This window comes from Symphodus melops (assembly GCF_947650265.1).
Source record: "Symphodus melops genome assembly, chromosome: 21".
Lineage (NCBI taxonomy): Eukaryota > Metazoa > Chordata > Actinopteri > Labriformes > Labridae > Symphodus > Symphodus melops.
In genome coordinates this window covers 10,386,892-10,410,793 of record NC_136711.1, presented here as the reverse complement: position 1 = coordinate 10,410,793, position 23,902 = coordinate 10,386,892, and the positions used below count along the sequence as shown (strand labels likewise).

Genomic DNA, 23,902 nt, shown 5'->3' with positions numbered 1-23,902 from the left:
CCTTGAAATTATAATTCAGCCAAACATTCAGGCTCTTTAAATGTCATATTGACTATGGGGCCTGTTTGAATGTCAACACATGAGGGAAGATCTAACATAGCCCCACCTGTCTGCCAGGATGGTGTGCGGAACTGGGAGAGCAGGGAGGAAGCAGAGGGGGGAGGCTGGGGACCCCGGGATTCCAGGGCTGAGATCAGATTCATGACGGAGGCGTCTGGGGCTGAGGGGCTGGCATGGTGCAGACCTGTGTCGAAGAGCCCCGACAAACCTGTGAGAAAAAAATGACAGAATCATGACTATTGATTAATTGACAAAAAATGTAAATACTTACAGTAAGATGCAGATTTATAAAACAATTTTATTTCATAACACAGGAAATGAAAATGAAGAACATTTTTAAATGTAATCTTATTTGTATGATCAACCATGACATCAGTAACTCTTAATGTAAGTGGAAACGAACTCTATGTTTTACTGCAAACAACCTCAAATTAAAGCGCAACTGGGCGCGCTGGTGGCGCAGCGGTAGCGTGCGCGGCCCATGTACTGAGGCTCAGTCCTCGCGCGGGCGGCCTGGGTTCGCGTCCGGCCTGTGGCTCATTTCCCGCATGTCTCTCCCCACTCTCTCTCCCTGCTTTCCGCCTCTACCCACTTTCCTATCTATAATAAAGGCATAAAGGCCAAAAATAAATCTTTAAAAAAAAAATAATTAAAGCGCAAGTATAAAAACCCGCTTTTTCCGAGGTGACCTCTAACATCCTCGGTTTCACCTCAGTTGAGCTATAATGCACACTTTTTCAATGACAATAATCTACCAGGGTCTAAAATGAGAAACACAATAATTCATTGTCAGAGCCCCTTATGGTGGTTACATGGAAGGTATGACATATATCTCACCCAAACTCCGTCCAGCTGCTCCCCAAGCCCCGCCTTGGCCAGAGCTCCCTGGGTGGTGATTGGTGGCATAGCCCTGCAGAGGGTGTGGGGTGGCGTAGGCTTGTCGGTGAAGGAGCTCGGACTCAGGGTGGGATGATCTGGAACTCCCATATACAAGACTGAAGAGAAAGGGGAGTGGGGAATTGTGAAGTGTCATTAATTTCAGAGAACATTAGCATATACTTAATCTGTTCCCAAATGTGACCCTAGAGGAAAGAGTGTCTCGTCTTCAGTTACTTAAACACACACAAAATTAGACTAATTCATTTTCATATCCTTTCCTTATATGTCAATTCCAATCTGCTCATCAGTTTGTGCAACTTTTTAAACAGCAGTCTACGTGAGAAAATAAAATCACCAATGAGTCTGATTAATAAACCAATGAGAAGAAAAACCTTTCATTATAACATTTAGTATCAATGATGGGTTTTCTGTCACTATACCAGAGTGTATTACAGTAGATGCAAATCTGTCAAACCAGAAAAGTGTCATGCAAAATAGTGCAATACTTTATTTGCATGTGTAATTATTCATCTGTAAAGTCAAACTCCCTGCAGAATCATTTCACAAAGTAAATTAGCTCATAATCCATCTCAATGTATTTCCCTGTAGCAGAACTTTGCTGTACCAAAAGACAGATTAAATGCGTGGCTGGCTGGCTAGCTAGCCAGATAACATGGTAGCACCTCTGCTGCTGCTAGTCGGTCCTAGCAACAGCAGAGGTAGAAATGAAGAGACGAGGCCTAAACTCCACGGCCAATCGTTTTTTCACGGGTATAAAGACAACTGGAAATAAATGTGCAAGTTTAAAACAAATGAAAAACGCAGTTTCTTCCATTTATACAAACGACAAACGAGCCATTTGTCTGCTGACTGTGATTATGTTGATGTAGCTAACAGCTGGATAGAGCAGGTCGACGCAAATGCATGCTAAGCTGCATGCAAACACCAGCAGCTAGTCAGGTGTTTTAGCCATAAATAACTGCCTCAAAAAACGTGCTGGCTTTCGACCATGTTCCGCCCGCTATGCCTGGCTCTAAATATGTAGAAAAAAACATGTGTAGCTAAATAAGACTAAACTATGTTTTAGTGTACAGGCCTGAACTGACTTGAATGCAATACAGCGCTAGCTTGCGTGCTAACTTGAAGCTAACAGACAGGGCTTTTCTTTGCACGGTGCAGGCAATTTCATTATATGATAAATCCACCCTGGCATGGCTTTATATTTTCAGACTTATATGCGAAAAACAAGTATGATTAGTGGCTTTTAATTTTTAATTCCCTTTATGCAAATTAGCACCCAAAACAAACCACAAATTATCTAGATCACGACTGTGCAAAATCCACTAGTAATCTGAATTGGGAGAGGATGAATGTCCATTTATGATTTCTCTTTATTTACAAGGAAACTGTTCGACAAAATGTGTAGATGCATCCTCCAGGATAAAGAATATCAGTCCTTCTTGTTGATGTCTATCAGGAGGATGCTGTGAGGAGGTTTGCTGCGTCTACACTCTTTGCAGTTACTATCAATCCAGTGAATTTATCTTCCTGTGTCCAGGCCTGCACACACAGGGAACAATAATTCCTATGGATGCTCCAGACATACCCCTACATCCAACACCGCCATGTCCACCTCAAACCCGCGTCTGTCAATCACACAATTCATATCCCCAAACCTTTCCTTCTCACCACCCCGCCCACCCCCACGACACGCACACACACACACATCTCCATTCCTGTTTATAATATTATTACTATGCATATGTTTGCATGACAATGCATTACACAAAATGGAAAGGCATGGCACTAGAAATGAACCCATTGGCGAAAAATGTGTTTACATGGGCCACGTCGTGCCCTGCAAAGTGCCAGTGATGCATGCACATTGTCTGAATCCAATGCATACCTTGCTTTAGCCGATCTCTCGTAACTCCATCCTGCTCCTGCGCCCAAATCACCAAACCCTGTTCCCGGGTAATTTCTATCCATTTATGTGCTGTGTACAAATGTGTGCGATGTGGACGAAAGCAACGAGCAGATCACGGGCAAAGCCCCCCCAAGATTGTTCCAGTTTCTCGGTTCTCAGGCTTTTTCCCCCGGTTTCATAAGCAAGTCCTCAGGAGTGGAAAACAGCATATTGAAAGAGAAATGGAGGGGAGGAGGAGAAAACTGGATGAAAAAAAGAGGGGGGTCTACGAGGTTATAATCCAACCACCTCCAAAAAAACCCAGTCTTTCTCCTTTTCCTGCGCCTTTCACGTTTATCATTTCCACGATTGCTGATTAAGTCCACTCTCAGTAGTCACGGTCATGCCTGAAGATGCCACGGATTTGACCCGCTGATGGACAAATTTGCTGATAAACATTTGATTTGAATGCGTCCCCTTTTTTTCACCGTCTCTCCTCCCCTTTCTTCAAGCTAGTCTTTGCTACGCTACTAGCAGCAGAAAACGATTGCAATCGACGAGCCACGTTGGTATCAATCATTCCCTCCTTAGACGAGCATAGAAATTCCCAATTTCTGAATCTTTTTTTCTTTTTTTTCCTTTGCATGCAAATCTCTTCCACCCCTCCTCCTCCTCTCCAGAGCAGAGCTGTGGGCTAGCAGCAGATGCTAGCTGTCAGTAACGTCGCATCAAAATAAAACAGGGCTCCCTTTATTCCCCACAAAATACTCCAAATGTCTTCTTCAACTTCTCGGTAAAAAAACGACGGTTAGTTTACCCATATATTTTTTTTAAAATGCAGTAAGAGTGCGGGGGGAAAAATCATAGAAACCGAAGTAGGAAGTGAATAGAAAGCAGGCCGCGTTTAATATTTTTTCTCATTTTCCTCCAGAGACGCCATTTTTGAAGGCGGCTGTCCGTCCTCCCTCTCTCTGTCTCATCGCTGAGACTCTCTCTGTCTTCTCTGACCTCCATTCACCGGCCACACAAGCTTTACCACATTTTCATCTCATTCATACTCTTGTTTTTTTTTATTATAGAAACATTTTACACGAACAAAAAAAACAACGACGCTGTGCTCAGTGGAGCGCTGTGATTGGCTAAGAAGCGTCCAAGTGTAACATTATTCACAGTTATAACCAAATATATATAAATGAATATATAAAGGCCCTCAAGCCTTCTTTAAATGCACATCCAACATGTTTAGTCTGTGGGAGACGCAGTTATTTCCTTCCACAGTCAGACAGACACCAACGTCAATATTGGGTATTTTCTCCCTTAAGATAACCGAATGTCTAAAAAAAACTTGGAGCTATTTTAGGCTCATTATAATATTAGGAGAAGCTGTCAAACAGGCCTCGTATGTACTTGATTTGTCCGCCAGCAGGTGGCACACATGGATTTTATGGTCATTCATTATGCGGTAGGCGGATTCACAGATAGATGCTGTTCTTTTTTCTCATATCTTTAGTGTTTTACACAAACACTGCTTTTTTGGTACTGTATTTACTTAGAGCACTACATCAACCCGTTACTTACATGTATTTGAGCTCATCAACAAAGATAAGGCATTGCAATGTGTTGCAATATGTAAAGTTGAATCTAAACTTAAGTATTTTGCTAAATGTTGATGTGACCTCTATATTTACAAGTCTTCATGGTGCACCCTTTCAATGGCCTCGTAGTCAATAAATTAACGGTGTTGGTGATCTTCTTTCGCCCTCTCGTGGTGAATATCTATACTAATTTAAATAGTCAGTGAGAGTCCACGTAATACTGCATCTGGGAAGTAAAACATTTACAGGCAAAGCACATATTTCACCGGTATGACTTCATTTTACTAACACCTAAATTTAATATCCACCCAAACCATTGATTCACTTAACATAATCTCAAAGTACACATTTGACTGTAGTCTAGTAAATAACTTGTTACATGAATATGAATAAGGCTGGAATACTAAGAATTAAGGCCGAGGATAAGATTACTGTTGTGCATGAGTATGTGTACAAGATATACAGAAACAACAATCAAAATTGTTTTGCTGTATTTTTCTAAACAATCTACAATGTAATCAGAATATACAAAACAGAATACAGTTTTGTTATTTTGGTTTGCTTCATAACATTCTTTAAATAATCATTGTGTGCACAATATTGACATTTTTCACTTTCCTTACATATCAAAGTAATGATCTTTATTTAGAAACAGGATACATTACTATTTTTAAAAACATTTAACTTCACTCCATTGTTGGTGCTAGCTTGGATTAAAAGACAACAGTTTCTTATTTTTTTACAGGCTGATATAAGACATCTAATTTTAAATGTGTTGGGTTTTTTTTAATCTCAATAATTCTTCCCACGTCTGCCTTATTATACAGCTTTAAAGCCCACATATTCTGCATTATTATCAAATGTTCATCTGGCACCATTTGTAAATGTTAACTCAACACATTATTGGGTTGAAAACATCTTCCAACTCTCAGTTTAACCTTTACTAATCCAGCAGTGAAAACAAAGTCAGGCTCCATGGACTCTTTTCAGGAAAATGCTCTCCCCTGTTGTGAGCATTTTAGATGCATTATGAGGCCTTTGTAATGTAGAATGTGTGACTCAAAAGGTCAGAAACTGCATATTCATTAGAAAGGGTTTAAAACAAAGCATAGGAATGAAAGAATGTAGGCATACTAATGGATGAACTTAAAAGGATAAGAATAACAGATGCAAACATTACTCCTACAGAGGAGAGAGAAAAGTCACAAAACTCACGAAAAGCAAGTAAAGTAGGATTTTCAACTCAAACTCTTCTTTTTTTAATCTCTTTCAAGTGATTATTTTCCATTAGATTCCCATCTTTAAGCTCCTCACAGTCCATGTCATGTGTCACCCTTCTCTTTACCTCCCTTACTGTATTTCCCTCCGTCTTTGTAACTAATCCATAACCTACTTGACTTTAACCCATGCAGCAGCTCACCGCAACAAACTCCGCTCTGCTCTGTCAAAATGCCTGACTCTAATGAAGCTGTGCCAGCTGCATGCCTGGTCATCAAGGAGGATGTCGACAAGTGGTAAGTTATGACAGGAATAACAAACCATCATTATTCTAACTTTTTTCAAAGATTTTTTCTTGGACTTTTTGGGAGAGACGGGAAATGTGGGGGATGACGTGCCAAAGTCAGGACCGGGAGTCGAACCTGCAACCAGTGTGACGATGACTGTAACCCACATGTGGGACCTGTTTTACCAACCAAGTTAAACCAAGCACCACACATACAGTAAAGAAAAAAAACCTTTTTTTTAAATCACTCATTACATGTTCTCCAGGCAACGTGAAAACCCCTGCTGAGTTTAATTGCCTGTAAAATTTGTCATTGTATAACTTTTTGCCCTCAAGGAAGCTTCATTTACTTACATTAAACCATCCATAACCACCTCAGGCTGAATGCATTCACCCATTGTGTCCATATTCACTTCTTGCTTATGGGATGACCATGAAGTCTAATTGCAGCTAGAATACTTGTTCACATTATAGTGGCATTTACACTGAGCTTCTTACAGTATCATAAATGTCTTAAGGAGCAGAAATAGACCGGAGGTTTAAAATAGGCGCCCACATGTATGACCTATTGCTGCAAGAGAGTAGCAGAACATTCCTGCCGGCTGGTTTTGTGTTACGTGTATAGACTTTTGGTGCATGTCCACATGCAGCAGTGATTAGTGTTAGTAGAGCTGCTGTGCAGATTACACACTCTTCTTCATCAAATGCAGATAAAAGCAGCTAAGGGGCTTTGAGTTGAAATACTTTATTATCAGGAGAGGAGACACTGTTGTAATCCCTGTGATGCACATGATGCACGAGTATAGAGACATTCTGTCTCTTCTGCACAATTTCAAATAACATCATTTCTTATATGTTTTCTAATTTGCTACATTTCTACCATGGAATTGTGATTATTTTCTGAACAGATCCCTACACAAAACTTAGCCAGAGGTGTAAAGATTGTATGTTTTCTTTTAAAAACTTGTTTTTGTATGTTTCAGTGTCAGAGGACAAGGTGGAGACACCTGTAAAGATCTGATAGATGCCTTCCAAGCTTGTATAAAAACCCTGTCAGAGGGGTCGTAACACACAAGAAATATGTGCTAATGTAAGTTCACCAAAAATGAAAAAAATTGATCCTTTTTTTCCTGCATAAAGCACTCGACCTGTGTCACCCTCAGTGTGTATCATAGCTCAAAAAGAGACTTGCTTTTGGATATTTGTTTGAGAAATGATTTGAATCACATTTATTTCTCACCTTTTCTTGATTCTGCTGACTAATCTCCCCCCATCTTTGTTTATTTTTAATTAATTGCAGCGTTGCAGTATCAAAGACCTTCACTTCCCAGCATTCCCTTTTTCTCTTGTGCTGGACTGAACCATCTGAAAGACAGAAAGGGGGGGGGGACACTGAGATTCTGATACTGTACGCTTCTGTATATGAGACTATTTTTGATGCCTCCATACAGACAGTGATTTTTAATACATTGTAAAGCTTGAATGTAGAAAAATAAATGAGACAGCTTGTTTTTTTTATTAAACAGATCATACTGTTTTCTTTTCTGGTCACAATGTCAGCATGTTATAATAAAATCCCATACTTGCTGTAGGAAAACGCTAAACTGACCATGCAAATCTTCTAGAGGGAAAAGTTACTCTCAATGGATTTAGGAAGATCTGGTTAATCTCTGCCTAATCCTCACATTAGTGCTTGTTCTCAGCAGTCTATAATGTCACTTTCTCACTCCGTGCTCGAGCTCTGAAGACTGGAAAGAACATGAGTGTAAAGTTTCATTAAAAATGAGAGGAAGAAGGTGTTGAGAATAACCTCATCCATGAAGCTGCTGCCAGGTGAAGGAGATGTTCAGGAGCCAGCTCTGTACAAACTAAATTTACAAGAAGGAGAAAAGTTCATGATAGATAGATAGATAGATAGATAGATAGATAGATAGATAGATAGATAGATAGATAGATAGATAGATAGATAGATAGATACTTTATTGATCCCGAGGGAAATTCAGGAAAATTCATTGTATTCATTGTAATTGTGAAAGGCATTGATGATTACAGCATTTTTTTTTTACACGTTTATGATAACAGACAAACATCATTATGTCCCCAAAAACCTCAAAGCTGCAGATAGAGAAGTTTTGTCCTACTTTTTCTCCCCCCTGAATGACTCATTTGTTGCCTTTATTCAGTTGTTACTGAGCTGAGTGTGGGGAAACCAAACAAAGCAAGATTCTTGACAGCGTGTCTGTTTGAAATGTTTTAAACCTTTGCAATCTTTCATCACGCAAAGGTATGTCATCCCGATGAACGCTATGATTGCAAAATGACCACATGTGTCCCCTCAGATCAAACCAGAAAATAGTGGGATGAGTATCACTCCTGTTTCTATTTGTGCACTGTGTTTGGAGGCAAATCCTTTTGGCTGCGTGCATATCAGCCAGCTAGGCGCAGATGAAGATGGGCTTTGGGGAATTATCCGCCCACACACAACATTTCAAATTGAGATTTTAGAGATTTTTTAAGGCACTTTACAGATGAAACATTCAAATGTCCTACTTTAAAAAATAAAATTATCATCTCTGTTTGATTCATTTAAATCCTCAGCCAACACTCTTCTCTTCAGTTTCTTCTCCAGAAGAGGAGGTGTGATGGTCATCAGAAAGTATAGCCTATTTTTAGTGTAAGGTTCTGTGTCTTCATGCTGCTTGTTGAGGATGGTCGTGATATTTTCCCCATCATTTTCTTATGAACAACAGAAAAGTCTGACTTTTCACTTCCTGGGAACACAAATCTGTCATGAGCTTATGTAAAATAGATGTGTGATACTTTTCTGACGCTACCGAAAACATGGCACAACGAATCCCATTGTGTACATATATTATTCAAATGAAACATCAGAAGCAATAATGAAATCTTGAATTTTTGCAAAAAAAAAAAAAAGATATTGGGAATTGTAAAAAAGTATTTAGTAATTATTATAAATTCTTATTATACTATTGCTTAAGCAGCACTATCTGCCTCCAATACTCCGTAATTTGAATTATATGTTCATGTGTGATATTACTCAAATAAGGGATTATAGTTTTTGAATGAAAGTAATGGTCATTTTATAATTCTGCTTATTATATCATAAATACATTATAATACATTCAACCGTTATTGTGATGGGGTTTTTTCATCAAGAAAAGCATTGCATTACAAGCATATTTTTTAAAATAAACTATCCATGAACATGTTGGGACATTCTTCACCTTCAGTTTTGCACCTCTTATCAAATCAAATTTAAAAAACACAGCCTTTGGGAAGTCACCAATAGGCCTGCATTTAAGGGCCATATCCGAGTCAGCAAGCCAGCATCCTCTCTCAGGGCCGCATACCAATCCTGCCTCTGGCGATCTTTACAAATGTCTGCTGTCACAGTGATGTTAACAGTGATGGAGGGGTCCGCAGCAGATCACAGCAGGGGCCCCCCAATGTGTCCGGGACTGAGGTGAATGCAGAGATAAGCTTATTTTGAGGAGGAGGATGATCAGGAGGAGGAGGGGGAGGGCGAGGGAGGAGGGGAGGAGAGGAGGAGAGGATGGGGAGAGAGTGAGACCCGGATGCTGATGCGAGTGAGACGAAGGAAGGAAGAGGAGAGAGAAAATATCGATTTACGGCAAGAAAACCGAAGGGAGTATAATACGGGGGGGCCTTTACCCTGCGTGAACTATAATCATAAGTGAGGAGGGGAATAAGGTAGTCGATAATAGTGCGGGTTATTTTGCGGGCATCTGTTTGTGTGTGTTTTTTTACCTGAGTATCCGCCGGTGAGGGAGGAGGACACGCCAAAGGAGAGAGGAGAAGATGCTGTGATCCGCTACTTGCAGCAGGGATGTAGAGAGGAAACGACGGGGAGAGGCTGGGAGGGGGAGGACTAACGCTAAGGATGTTGTTTTGTTTTCTTTTTGGTAGGATATATTGTCAGAATGCGGAGGGATCAATCTTACCTTTTGGCGATGACCGGAAACTTCAGCAGGTGTGGGTGTTTTTGACAGGCGGCGCGAGCGCGACGGCCGTTGGTCAAGGCGTCTAAGCTAAAGCTAGCCTCGCTGCTGAGTGGGAGAGCGGCGGCGGCGAGGCTAAAATAGCATGTTGTTGCACCTGTAAAACAGGCCTGACACAGAGAAATATATAGATTTTATTGCTAACACCCACTTGAGGTGTTAGACGTTTGGCTGGTACACTCCACCGACAGTTGAATAACATTTCGCAGAAAACGTGAATAAAATTGCTTTTTCAAGGCTCATATATAAAACGTTTCTGTCTTAATAACCGTTATATAGCCTACAGTGAACGAGCTAATGTACAGAAGTGAGGATAATTCACCCTGTCGTGTTTATCTTTAAAGTAGTTGTCAGTATTTAACAACCTATAAAAGGCAAATAAATTACCGTCATCTCAGTTTTTCTGCTTTAAAATACCAATAGCGAGCTGTTTTGTTAATTATCAACGTAATATGTGTCTGTCGTGCTTCAGAAAGTTACACTATTAAGCCATGTTTATTATCTTGCTTTAGAAGAATAATGTCCATTCGTCATCCAGATGTTTTAAATCAACACCAGTTTGATATTCCTTTGCTTGTCCACCCATATCTCCAGAGTAGCACTGAAATCAGAAGTTGTTCCTCCTCTCAGTCCAACAGCATCCTGTAAGCCACAGTGACTTTGGTATAAGCTGTAAAATATCAAAGCAATTGCAATAAAAAAAAACCAGTGCAGTAGTAGTAGTTGTACTGTATTAGCCTGCAGTAAGAACAGTATGAGTAAGGAACTGTCTCTAAGTCAGTCAGCTCAATATGTTGGGCCCTACCGACTGGAAAAAACACTGGGGAAGGGTCAGACGGGTGAGTACATTCAACTCTTCATCCTGAAAAGATTTTTTTTTTTAATGCCAGATTGGAGATTATACCTGTATTTATGTAGAAATACTTTTTGTTCTGCTTTAGATGATGATTTTGTGCATGTCTCATGTCCACGTCTGTTTGTTTCATTTCGTGTTTCAGGACTGGTCAAGCTCGGGGTCCATTGCATTACGGGTCAGAAGGTAGCCATTAAAATAGTCAACAGAGAGAAGCTGTCTGAGTCAGTCTTGATGAAGGTAAGGTACCAGTACGACGCTGTTAATGTTGTGCTCACAGTGACGATAACGATGCTAATTTTGTAAACAGCCAGGTGTCTTTAAAAAAAAGCTTCATATTCTCTATATTTAACTTGTTTATTAGAAAAGTGGCTCGTCTCCCTTTGCTGTTGTATCTTCACCTCCTTCTGCCTCTGTTTCTTCTCTCTTCACCAAGGTTGAGAGGGAGATTGCCATTCTCAAACTGATCGAGCATCCACACGTGTTGAAGCTGCATGATGTTTACGAGAACAACAAATATCTGTGAGTTCTTCCTGCGTTCAAAAGAGCCTCAGAAACATGCACAGTGCAGCCTGCATGCCTTTCATACTGAACCCTGGTTTGAGATGGGTATAAATATTACTCTATGAACTATATTAAACTGCTCTCATCACTCCTAATTTCCGCCTTTCTTTCATCTTCTACAAGTACTCTGAAAAGTTTTTGATCTATCTTGAGAAAAAGAATACTCCCCTCAGTGTTTTAAAGCTGTTGAAGGGCAGCTGTGGGAATAGGCATGCAGAGAGTGAGGACATAAAACATGATACATTGAAACTAACGTCTTAAATTGATGGTGTCTAACAGTTTTAAAAGAGTTTCTGAGGTCAGATTTATTGTGTGTGTGTGTGTGTGGGGAGGGGGGTTGTAATTTGTCCACAAGCTCTCTGGTTGTGAATCACACTGTGGCCCCGTGTGTGGACAGGTACCTGGTGTTGGAGCATGTGTCAGGAGGAGAGTTGTTTGACTACCTGGTGAAGAAGGGCCGACTGACTCCGAAAGAGGCCAGAAAGTTCTTCAGACAGATCATCTCTGCTTTGGATTTCTGCCACAGTCATTCCATATGGTTGGTTTTTGCTGAGAGCAGCGCTTCTTAAATCTGGGTGTGTTGGGGGTCATGTGTAGGGGGAAAGTTTGGGTTCCTCTGCGAGCTTTATTGAATTGTAGGTCTTTGCCATTTAAAAGGAAAACCAGTATTAAAACCTCAACTTAAGTATAAGGTTCCACAATAACTGCTAGATGATCAATCTTTGTTTTTTTTTGTGTGTGTGTGTGCAGTCACAGAGACCTGAAGCCCGAGAACTTGCTCCTGGATGAAAAAAACAACATCCGTATCGCTGACTTTGGCATGGCGTCCCTACAGGTGGGAGACAGCCTGTTAGAGACCAGCTGTGGGTGAGTATCAACTCACACAAACTATGTGAGAACATGAAACGTGTCATGTTGAAGTGTTTTTTAGAAACTTACAGCGTCGATCAAGTCATCACATCCTTCACAATAAAAGAGTCTTGATCGTTGCAGCCGAAGCTCGGAGACATCACGTGAACAGTAAAGCGCGCGCCATTAAAAAAAAACGGAAAGCTAGTTACTGCTCATTTTGTCCTGAATTCTTAAGAAAATGAACGTCCATTTTTGATTTCAGGTCACCACATTATGCTTGTCCTGAAGTCATACGGGTAAGTCTTCTGCTTGTGTCGTCTTTAAATGTTGGTACCCATAAACTGCATCAGCAAATTGTGTTAATAAGTGAAAGTTGTGAAACAGTCTTATTCAGTATGGAGTCTGTCATTTGAGTTTTCTTCCAGGTGGTTGATTCCAGTCGTAGTGAAGAAAAGACGTGTTTGTGTTATTTGGTGTTTTGCAGGGGGAGAAATATGACGGGCGGAGAGCAGATGTGTGGAGCTGTGGCGTCATCCTCTTTGCCCTTCTGGTGGTAGGTCCTTTCATCCCGACGTCTCGGTACACTCGGCTCCCTTTTGTGAAAACTTTTTCATCGCGTTTTCAACTCACCGTACCCTCCCTCCTCTGGTTTTTTTCCCCCCTTCTTTCCTCCATTCTCTCCCTCTTTCACATCCAGGGCGCTCTGCCTTTTGACCATGACAACTTACGCCAGCTCCTGGAGAAGGTGAAGAGCGGCGTGTTCCACATGCCCCACTTCATCCCCCCGGACTGCCAGTCTCTGCTCAAGGGCATGATTGAGGTCAACCCTGAAAAGAGGCTCTCGGTACGAGACTGAGCTTACACTTTATGATGGCAATCAGAATCCCTTCTACTTCTTCTCTCTACTTCTACATCATATTTTCATTTCCTGTACCCACAGCAAAGCCAAAAGCTCGTATCTCTTTAATAGCTAAGTCTATGTTAAAACAGCTGCTTCCTACTAACCCTGTATACAAATCACTTCTATGGTTGTTGTCGGTTCAAACTGACCCAGTGTTAGCCTTCTCTTTGTTGACTGTCACGTCCACTACAGCATGGTTCCTTCAGCTTTTAATAGACGAGTCATTATTGTGCACTTTTTCACCATTTCAGTTATTCACACTTTAAATGTAAAACGTAACGTCTAAAATGTCCAATTGTGAGCTTAGACGCTAAAGTTTTGTTAGCTCTGACAAGCACGTTAGCTGAAATGAGTTCTTCTTCGCTGCTCTTAAAACAGCAGTATCGTATCTTCTCCATAAACACGTCTGTGCACGTAGGCTCTTATTTTGGAGAAGAAAGGCTTTTAGAGGTAGCTGAAAAATGATGGCACGGATCAGAGCAGATGCATTTCTGAGTCTTGTCGTAATATTAGCGTATATTTTGATCATATTTGGTTTGAAAATAATGTGCTTCATTGAGCTGCTGTTTCAGTTGCTGTCACTGCGCTCTTGTTTTTTTTTTTTTGCGCAGCGTTGAAATCGATAACATACTTCTGAACTTACATCGAACGATTCAGCGGGACATCCATGGTCGTACTTTCAGGCGCCGTGTGGGGTCCGAAGTGTCCTGTGTTGTTATATTCAAGCACGATAACAATGATGCATCAAAATCAAATTGTCAAGAAGAGTTTTAACAATAGGATTTTAAAATGTGTATTCTTCTAATATTCAGAAAAATGGTTCAACAACGTTTCTCCATTAGGCGCAGTGACACATGATTATTTTGTTGTCGCAGATTATGATTTGAATGTACAATATTAAAAAGTCATGAAGTGTATTATGCATACGTTAAGGAAAAAAAAAGTATGTGGTGTTTCCACAGCGCGGCTCTGTGGCCATCTGGTTGTTAACAGACTGTAGAAACTAATGGCCCCATCTGCCCCCCCACCCCTCCCCCCCCTTTCCCCAACAGCTGGAGGCCATCCAGAAACACGCCTGGTATCAGTGAGTAAACATTCATTTTTATATACGTGACTGCTGCATCAAACATTCACTCACAGTGCTTTTGCTTGCATTATATTAAACCTCGTTCGCTATTTCTATGTCATTCATTTGTGTTTTGGTGTGTGTGTGTGTGTGTGTGTCTCCCAGGGGTGGTCGTAATGAGCCATGTCCTGAGCAGCCTCCTCCCCGGCGAGTGTGTGTGAGGCGAATCTTGTCCCTGACTGAGCTGGACCCAGATGTGTTGGACAGCATGCACTCGCTGGGATGCTTCCGAGACCGAGTGAAGCTCACACGTGACCTGCAGTGTGAAGAGTAAGTCTTTTTTTTTTTTTTTTTTTTTTTTTCCAACATTTACCGATATCATGATGACGATGTTTCTCAGTGGACGGCTGCACACTGATGGACGGGGAAAAAAGTCGTGCAACAAGACGGTGAAGCAACCACACACCATACCCCTTTGTAAGATGGACAGTTAGATAACATTGTACTGATAACAGTTTTTGTACTCCATTTACTTCCATAAAAACAAGACAACACATGACACGTGATATGAAACAATAGCATACTATAGGGCTGTTTGTCTTTGAAGCAGAGAACCACAAACATTATGTCTTCATTAAAGTCGCATTAACTTTTCACAAGTTGAACATGTACACACATTTATGTTCAGACTTTTGTGCCTGACTGTGTGCTAGACTCGAGGTTGACTCATCACGTACTTCATGAGCTTCAGCGTCTGATTTCCGCCCCGCCTCGTCAGGACAGACATGGCAGAAAGACTTGAAGCTGTTTCTAAAATTCAGGAAGTCGATCCTCCCAAGGATAAACGCCTGTCGCCGTGGGCTTTCATGTCCTGCCCAAAGCAAATGATCGAGCCTAAAAGCTGTGTGTGATGGAGGAGTCAGCGGCCTGTTTTTCTACATCAAAGTGAAGAAACAAAAAGAAAAAAAACAAAACATCAAAATAATGTGAGATTTAAATTAGAGCCTGCTTTGTGCGTTTGAGGATCAAGCTCTTTAAAAAGTACTGCACGTACTTTGAATCCACGTTTGTGTCAATACTACCACAGTGGTGTTTTTTAAATTTTTTTTTTAAAGCCTGTCCTCACGTGAGGTTTTTTGTATCACTGATTGTTTCAGAGAAAACCAGGAGAAGATGATCTATTACCTGCTGCTGGACAGGAAAGAGCGCTACCCGAGCTACGAGGACGAGGACTTGCCTCCGCGTAATGACGTAGGTAAGTCTTTAGGGGGCAGGAGGGATCCACTCGAGGGAGGGTCCTGCTTTTCTGTGAGCCTGGTGCCAAACACAGGTCGTCGTTTCCTCAGCCATTGGAACGCATTTCACTATTTAAATGAAATCAGGTTTTGGGGGATTATTTCCCGCTGATAGCCTGCGAGTAAGAAACAGCTGCTGCCATCGCCACAATTAGCTATAAAACACGATATGATTTGAAAGATAAATTAAAGTTTTGTCTTTTTATAAAGGCCTCGTGAGATGTGGGCCTGTGGAAGAAGCCCTTTCAACGTGATCATACTTTCAGAACAGCAAAAGAGAAAATGCATGCACTGTGTGTGAACAGGGGTTTGGATGGTGAGCGACAGGAAGCACAACATCAACAAACCCGTGAAGTCGCGTCCTCCTGGAGGAGTCACCAAAACTGATGTTGTGTTCCAAAAACAAATGTTCAAACTGCTGTGATAAAATCCACAAAGCCTTTCATAACTTTACCGTGAAACTCCTCAGCAGACCCTCCTCGAAAGCGCGTCGACTCCCCCATGTTGACGCGTCATGGCCGCTGTCGCCCCGAGAGGAAAAGTCTGGAGGTGCTGAGTGTTACCGAACAGGGGTCTCCTACCCCGCCTCGCAGGGCCCTGGACTCAGCTGCACACAGCCAGAGGTAGTGTATATTATTCTTACTTTTCTTTACAAAGCAGGAATACGTTCCGCTCACACACAGTTGTGTCTATTTTTTTTTTTTTTGTTTGTTTTTTTAACCTCAGGTCTCGCTCAGTCAGCGGAGCGTCAACCGGTCTCTCCTCCAGTCCTCTCAGCAGTCCCAGGGTAAGGGCCTGATGGCCGACCTCACAAACTGTGCACGAGTTGGCGGCTTTGAAATTCTGCACCACCTCTGAATACGTTACAAGCCGGCTAAATAGAAACTGCTCGGATTTGATGACATCAAAGTGTCTGACCAGCAGCACAGCAGTAAACACGTACCTCATCAGAAGTTAGTCAACCATAGGGAGAACGTTTTGTTTACCGTGTTAATCCGAGATTCCCCCTTTGCATACATTCTGTTCACACTGAGGCCATGTTTATTCCAATGAGTGAGTCTTTAAATCAGATGTTACGTTGGATTTTAGGGTGTTAGTGACATTAAGTCTGGACTTGGATAGATAACAATATTTCCATATCAACATAATATGGAACATAATGACATTGATATGAAAGTATGTGGTCATTATGGAAATATACGGTCAATGCAATCTTTGTTTACGCACCATCACAGCACCAGTCTCTCAGGTAAAGTTCTTAAACTCGACAGGCTCTGACTCCTGTGTACATGCCACTTGTCTTCCTCACCCTGCACGAGCCCGCTCTGTTCTTAAATGTCGAGAAAATTTAGTATTTAAGTTTTTCAATTGGACGATTGCCTTTTTGTTGACGGGATACTCTGCTGCATTTTTGTCATGTTCAAATTGTGTTAGGACAATCCAGAGTTAAAACACTTAGTATGCCTGCACAGTAAAAAAAAAAACACACTTTCACTGTTGTTTGTCACTGCATTCTTAATAACCCGTTCACTGCCACACTGTCACTAAACCCTCACTCACTTCTGAAACACGTTCAGCTAAAGGCCTCAATAAAAGCTCTTATAGATGTTTTGCATTTGACACTTTCACTTCTCACAGGATGCACTCTCTTTTGTCATGAAGCATGATATTCATTTCCATCCTTTCTCCATTCTCCATCCCTTCTCTTTCTTGTTATCCATCTCTCCAACCCACAAACCCACTCCCCACCCCACCCAGTCCTATCAGAGCCCCGTCTTCACTTTCAGCCAATCAGACGTCACCTCTGCCACCGCTACCCCGCTCAAAAAGGAGCCCAAACAAGGAAGCGTCACCACTCCTCGCTCAGTTCGGGCTCATGACAAGCCTAAAGCTCCCCCCAATCCAAAGACCCAGACCCTGCCCACCAAGGGACCTGCGGAGCGCCCCCACCTGCAGCCCATCAAATCCTTGCCTCTGCACAACCCATCCTCCCGCTCACCCTCCCCTTCTCCGCTTCTGTCACCCATCCCCCGTTTTTTCTTCCCCTCGTCCTCTGTCCTAAAGTCAGTGACTAAGAGCTTCTACCCAAACTCTGCCCACTCTGTGCCGCAGGTCACCCCCCAGGGCTCTCCGTTGCCCACACCTTTGGGCACCCCTGTCCACCACCCTCACCACCCCTCCTCCACCCCGCCCTCCTCCTCCTCGTCCTCGTCCTCCTCGCGGGCGGAGGGAGGGGGTGGGGTAGGCTCGCTGTCGCTGACCCCGCCCTCCAGCCCAGGGGGGGGAAGCGGCATGGCCGCCAGCAGCTCCGCCCACTGGAGGACACGCCTCAATTCTTTCAAAAACAACCTGATGGGCTCGCCGCGTTTTCACCGACGCAAACTGCAAGGTGAGAAAGTGTTTGTTATGGGAGGCGCTGATGCTTAGGTTGAACATCAGCATGCAGGAAAATAAAGTGGCATGCAGTGATGTCAGCAGCTGCTCAATCTGCTGAATCAGGAAATAGTTTTTTTTAATGAGCAGAGGAAGTGGCGTGTTTTCATTCATAGTCAAAGTGGACAGAGACAGTTGGCAGTGTGGGAGTGTTATGGCTTCTCTGATGAAGATCAGTCTGTAAGACTTGTTCCAGTGACATTTCCAGAGGAGGGACTTCGAAAAACAGACCCGATGATTGGCCAAGAAGTTGTGAAAACAAACATCGTTATCAGGATCTGACAATTATTGACCCTGATTTTCACAACTGGAGCATCTCTGGATTTACAGACGAACCAGAATCTGCTCAGCGTTAGGACAGTATATATGATCCTGGAACACAGAAGTATGACAGTAAAAACTGCATTTTTTGGGAGGACAAATGGCCGCCATGTGAATTATGGTTAACAGACATATGTTCATTACTGAAAACGTTGAGTGTCTTTTCTCTTTCAGTTCCTACATCAGAAGACATGTCCAGTCTGACTCCAGAATCCAGCCCAGAGTAAGTCCTCGATATCAATCATTACTGGTGTGCAACAGCTCAAAGCTTCTGTGTCGGTTTCTGTTGATGTTTTTTTTCTTTTTTCTTTTTTCTTCTTCCCAGGTTGGCTAAGAAGTCGTGGTTTGGAAACTTCATTGGCTTGGAGAAAGAGGAGCAGATCTTTGTGGTGATCAGAGACAAACCTCTGAGTTCTGTGAAAGCGGACATTGTCCACGCCTTCCTGTCTGTGAGTATCTGATGTGTTTCGGTCCTTTCACGTCTGTCACAGTCGAAGCTTGTTTGTAAAAAGCATGTCTCTCTCTCTCTCTCTCTCTCTCTCAAGAAGCTGTAAGCTCTCCAAACACAGTCATACTTTACGCACTTCATTTCTCTCATTTTTCTCTGTTTTTCTCTATTTCTAATCTTGCTCACTTGTGGCACGTGTGATGAATCACTTTTACTTTCACCAATGGCTCACTCTTTCTCTCTTCTCCTCACCCTCACCCTTTGTCTCCCTACACTCACGTTTGCCCCTGAACCTCTCCCGCCTCGTAAGTCTGTCGGTCTCTCTGCTTCTTCTCTTTCTCCCTACCACACAGATCCCGTCGCTCAGTCACAGCGTTCTCTCCCAGACCAGCTTTCGAGCCGAGTACAAGTCCTCCGGCGGTCCCTCCGTCTTCCAGAAGCCCGTCAAGTTCCAGGTGGACATTGCTTTTTCCGAAGGCGAGAGGGAGCGGGACAGGGAGAGAAGCGAGAGGGAGGGCAGGAGAGAGACAGGGATCTACAGTGTGACGTTCACTCTCATATCAGGCAAGTGGAGCAAACATCTCTCACATTCCACTGAAAAAAAGGAATACGGCTTCAAGAATCTGGATGTCGTTTTACCTCACCTTCTTCCAAAGCAGAGCGTTATAGAAGAGGATTAAAACCAGCTGTATGAATCTATGATACCTCTGGACAGTCAGGCTCGCCAAGTCACCACGTTTCACTCTTTGTGTGAAGAAAGCAAAGCCAACCCAAAGACTTGGCCACTGGACACAAGACAATCTGCTGAACTGTCAAACAGATTTGATTAAATTAGAACGTTTGAGGAACAGAATTAATTGTTTAATTGCAAGTTCATCAGACATTTCTTATTAAAATTAAAGTGTTGTCACTTCAAAGGTTTATGTTACACCTACATTTAACATTAATGCATCTGACAGGTTTGGCCTGTATTCCAAAAAGTGTGCAAAAGAACGGTTTAATGCAAAACATCTTTAAACACGACAAATTTGTAGAGGTGTAACTATTCTAATTATTGATTTGTTCAACAAAGATCCAATCTAATCAATAGAAAGGGAAAACATCGACATACGGCATCCTCTTCAAGAAATACCTTTATTTTGAAATTCCCGCAGCACACCGGTTTCACAGTTTCTGCCCAGCTACACATCATCCAGAACTTGACGCAGCTCCAGGCGAGCGGACTGCTGATGTAACTCTGCGCTCCCTTCGGCTCTGTTAAGTTGCGTTAGCCTCTACATCAGAGCGACCTGCTGTGGTAACAGGATCACAAGAGAAACTCTTTGAACCGGTAGTTTTTGGAGACTTTATGAAACGTTCTGCTGATGAAGGAGCAGAGAAATACAAGCAGAGACAATAAAGATGGGGCAGACCTCAGTTATTAATATTTGATAAACAGCGTTATTTAATAGAATCAGGATGGAATTTCAAAATCAGCGAGAAAAAAAAGGAGACAAGACGGGATCATTATTATACCACGGTGAAGAAAAAGGACAAATTAGTGCCAAGATCACAGTGCAGGAAATAAATGTTTGGTGTTATATTCCAAAAAACATAAACGCACAAAGAGGAATATAAGCTTTGTAATCATAACATCACATCATGTAACTGATTGTATTATACGGGTGCATAAAATCTTCTTTCTGTAGCACTTTGAGATTTTAAAAATGTTAAGTGCTTTACAAATAAAAAGTATTATTATTATTATTATTCTGAAAGCGATCCCAGGCGGCAGAACACAACAGAATATAAATCGAATCATGGTGGACTTTGTGGTATCTGCAAATATCCCACTGGTGTCAAAAGAATCCGGCACTGAAACCCAATCGCTGTTTCCATTCCATTCACATCATTATGTGTCGAACAATAACTAACAAACTCCATCTGGTGCATCTCCAGGTCCGAGTCGCAGGTTCAGACGAGTGGTGGAAACGATTCAAGCTCAGCTTCTCAGCTCTCATGATCAACCCATGGTGCAAGCCTTATCTGGTAAGACTGCTTCTACTGCCCTGTGTGCACACGCGAGCAAGAAGTGTGCACTTTTTCACTAGGACTGTATTAGACTAGTGATGAACAATGACACAGTTTTCTTTGTTCATATAGGTCTCTTTCATACTGGAACACTTTTCTTTACAGAGAGCCTTGATTTGATGTTCTAACCACTTGACACCTCTTTCCTTGTGCTGGAAACGTCTTCTTATTCAATGTTGTTGAAGTTGCATTCTTCAGCTCCAGTATGTCTCATCACAACTAACCCATCTAGTTTGACATGGTTACTATCTGTTTATGTTTTGTACGAATGCCTCTAAAACAAAGCGTCTCTTTCCTCAAAGGAGATGGAGAACAGATATTCCCATCTCGACATTTTTTTGTTCATCAAACAGCGCACTTGTGGATAAAAACAAAAAGGGTCGTTCTAATGCGAAGCCCTTGCCTGTAGACATATCTGCTGGTTTACAGAAAGAGTGACTTTCCTGTCCTTCTCTACTGATCCCTTCCCAGATGAGAAGAACGGCCGACCCCACGGCACCCCCACCCGCCAAAACTCGAGGCGTTCCGAGGGTGGGGGTGACAGGTGCGAGTGGGGCGATCGGGTAGACGGCGGCGGGATCGGAGGCAGCGGGGGAGTTCTGCAGCGCAGAGGCTCAGCGAAAGAGAGAACCCGACTGCTGTCCTCCAACGGAACCCAGTCCCAACCGTAGGATAGAAAGCGAGACTACGCAGAAGGATGCCTGAACAACACTGGACAGAAAACAGTGTAACTCCATCTCCAAGTATCCCTGCAAGCCATGAGCTACTCCTTTTCTTCCTCGACTAAGTTATGAAGGTGCTTGACCATAGCAAGGATTGAGCCTATTCCCCCCCACCCACCCCTTTCATGCTTTGTTTCTCGACTCAAGATTCTTTTGATCTTTTGGATCACCAGGATTCCTGCCCTTACATGAGAAGGAAGTGTTTAGGAATTTAAGTTACCCTTTAAGGAAACTAATACTATTTGAATGAGCAGTTTGGTATCCTTCATAGATACAGCTTCACAGATCAAACAAACTAGGAATTTTGAAGTGCTAATGTGCATGCCAGTTAGCAAATCAGCCTGCTAAAGGATGCTGAAATGATCAGATAGGCTAGTCTACCATATCATCATATTACAGTATCCGACACCAAAAAAAAAAAAAAGTCTCCTAAAATTAAACAGTGCGCTCATATCATTATCAAGCAACATGCAAATACAAGTCCATACTGAAAGAATTCACGATGTACCCTAAGAGTTAGCAGCCTGATTCCCTCAGGAGATACAGCATCCTGGAACTCCTGCAGTGTCTTCTCCCGAGGTCAAGAGAAACCAATAAAGTAAGCTAAGTAAGTGAATGTGAAAAAGAATATTTTTTTATTTAGTTTTATTTATGTTTACATGTTTCTTTGGAGGATGTCAGTAGCACAGAGATAGCAGTAAAGATAGACTGAAAACACTCTGCAGTGTTGAAGAAGAGGAGGAAGCTGACCAGTTGATTCTCTTTGTACTTTAATTTGACTCAGAGACAATATCGAGCAATGCACCTGAGATTTTTTTTTTTTTCCGCATTGGACCCCATGTTGCTCTGAAGAGAAGTATTTTTTGATTTGAACAGAAATATGAACATTACTATATGAAAAAGGAAAAAAAAAAAAAAAAAAACAACACTATGCGTGAATTGTTCCATGAGCCTCATCACAGCTGTTTGTGCCCCGATTGAATGAGCAGAGCGATCAAACACAAGCCACCCCTTCTCATCGAGCTTGTCTCTTATTGCCATAGTATTCACACACTGACTCAGAACAAAAAAGAAAAAAAAAAAGCAAGAAAAAGGAGATTCTCAAATGGAGAACTCCTAACGCCGAACTTTAAAGGCTTGCCGGGTCAATTCCTTGTCGAACAGGACTTCAAAAGTGGAAAAGCAAGCAGACGAGTCTCCTAACCCGCCCCCCCCCCAACACCACCCCCCGCGCCCTTCACTGCAGTGTTCACCAACGAGCCAAGTAGTCCATCGCTGCACCCTCGCCGCTCACCACAGAGAGTCACACCATTCTGCAAACGGACGTAGCAGCTCGGGACGGTCATGTTATCCTCCAGCACTCTGTCAGACTCGTCGACGTTCATCACCAGTCTTCCATGCAGCACAATATGCAACACAAGTGCAGAATGTTTTCAGTGAGATTTAAGCTACTGTTCTGTTCATTTTGAGCTTTTTCTGTTGCCACATATCTGTCCTTCTACTTATTTGTATTGTTTATACAAAGACATGTAACATTTATTTATTGATATTTATTTATGTATATATATATATTTGGTCACTTTAATGTATCATGTACATGTTTATGAATTATTTGCCAACAATACATGCAGAGCTAATTTAAGACATCTGTTCTCTTTCATTTCTCTTTTTGTTATCCCTTCTTTCTATGCCAAACTCTGATTGCAGTACTGACTAGTTGCTGTCATCTTAATTCTTCAGTGATCTTTTGTTTATATCTCACATCTGTCTTGTGACGTTTACCTCTGGTAACTGGAGTGTGTGTTTGTGTGTCTGTGTTTGTGTGATAGCTAGATGTGAGTGAGCTGAAAACGTTCAAGCAGCTGCATTTTGAGCTGTTTACGTCCGCAGATTTCGACTGAACCCAGGAATATCAGACAAAATGAATATATTCAAGCCCCAACAGGCACATGTTTTCTCTTCTCTCACACGATGACTGCTTGCTAATTTCCCTCCATCTCTTGCTTTAATGCCTCGTCCCTTTGACCCGTCTGTCTGCCTCTTTACCTGTCGTGTTGCCATCATTCACCAGAGAAACTGTACAAAGTCGTTTGCCTCACTGTCCACACACGTTATGATTGCTCACCGTCACCACTCATCTTTCTCATCACCACATCACTTTCACTTTCATAGACCCAACTCTGGCTAAGATTGTAAACTATTCTCCATTCATAAGGGTCAGTAGAGTAAGGTGTTTAAAAAAATGAAATGTCTGTATCATAATTTAAATATAAAAAGTGCACTATTATAACTATTGCCTGTGATAAAAAAAGAACAATTATGATTGAAGTGATGGTCAAAACAAAGAGAGATCCACCGTATTGTTATGGTTATAATAATAAACCCTAAATTCA

At 42.0% G+C, this 23,902-nt stretch overlaps 2 protein-coding genes across 8 annotated transcripts in view; one reads left to right on the top strand and one right to left on the bottom strand.

Annotated features, from left to right (window-relative positions):
• LOC306842115 (proline-rich protein 12-like) overlaps positions 1-10,007 on the bottom strand; it is a 23,189-nt gene extending 13,182 nt beyond the window's left edge. Inside the window, exons 1-5 of one of the 3 annotated variants that reach the window (XM_079372185.1) lie at positions 9,928-10,007; positions 7,755-7,812; positions 7,185-7,309; positions 898-1,055; positions 107-268 (exon numbers count right to left, since the gene is read on the bottom strand). In XM_079372185.1, the coding sequence (XP_079228311.1) occupies positions 107-203 (97 nt within the window). In that variant the 5' untranslated portion in view covers positions 204-268; positions 898-1,055; positions 7,185-7,309; positions 7,755-7,812; positions 9,928-10,007. Of the gene's footprint in view, positions 1-106; positions 269-897; positions 1,056-2,845; positions 3,929-7,184; positions 7,310-7,754; positions 7,813-9,733; positions 9,813-9,927 lie in introns of those variants that run through there. The other 2 variants (XM_079372184.1, XM_079372183.1) reach the window with 2 other exon arrangements.
• On the top strand, positions 9,480-23,902 carry brsk1a (BR serine/threonine kinase 1a). 5 transcript variants are annotated; one of them, XM_079372197.1, is made up of 19 exons: positions 9,480-10,823; positions 10,983-11,077; positions 11,274-11,359; positions 11,799-11,939; positions 12,152-12,268; positions 12,516-12,549; positions 12,738-12,806; positions 12,951-13,097; positions 14,207-14,238; positions 14,386-14,550; positions 15,378-15,475; positions 15,985-16,138; positions 16,242-16,302; positions 17,628-17,904; positions 18,444-18,492; positions 18,595-18,718; positions 19,071-19,281; positions 20,656-20,745; positions 21,259-23,902. In XM_079372197.1, the coding sequence occupies exons 1-19, from the start codon at positions 10,739-10,741 to the stop codon at positions 21,456-21,458; spliced, it is 2,235 nt and encodes a 744-aa protein (XP_079228323.1). In that variant the 5' UTR covers positions 9,480-10,738; the 3' UTR covers positions 21,459-23,902. The 5 variants fall into 5 exon arrangements, with proteins under 5 accessions (XP_079228323.1, XP_079228324.1, XP_079228325.1 ...); XM_079372198.1 differs by having other exon boundaries at positions 10,697-10,823; positions 15,988-16,138; XM_079372199.1 differs by having other exon boundaries at positions 10,697-10,823; positions 15,988-16,138; positions 17,274-17,904.

Excerpts from the sequence above, each read along its gene's own strand:
- brsk1a (XM_079372195.1), top strand. The coding sequence starts at position 10,739 with ATGAGTAAGGAACTGTCTCTAAGTCAGTCAGCTCAATATGTTGGGCCC. Across the intron at positions 11,078-11,273 it reads CTGAGTCAGTCTTGATGAAG|GTTGAGAGGGAGATTGCCAT; the intron begins GTAAGGTACCAG and ends CTCTTCACCAAG. Across the intron at positions 15,476-15,984 it reads GCCTCCGCGTAATGACGTAG|CAGACCCTCCTCGAAAGCGC; the intron begins GTAAGTCTTTAG and ends GAAACTCCTCAG.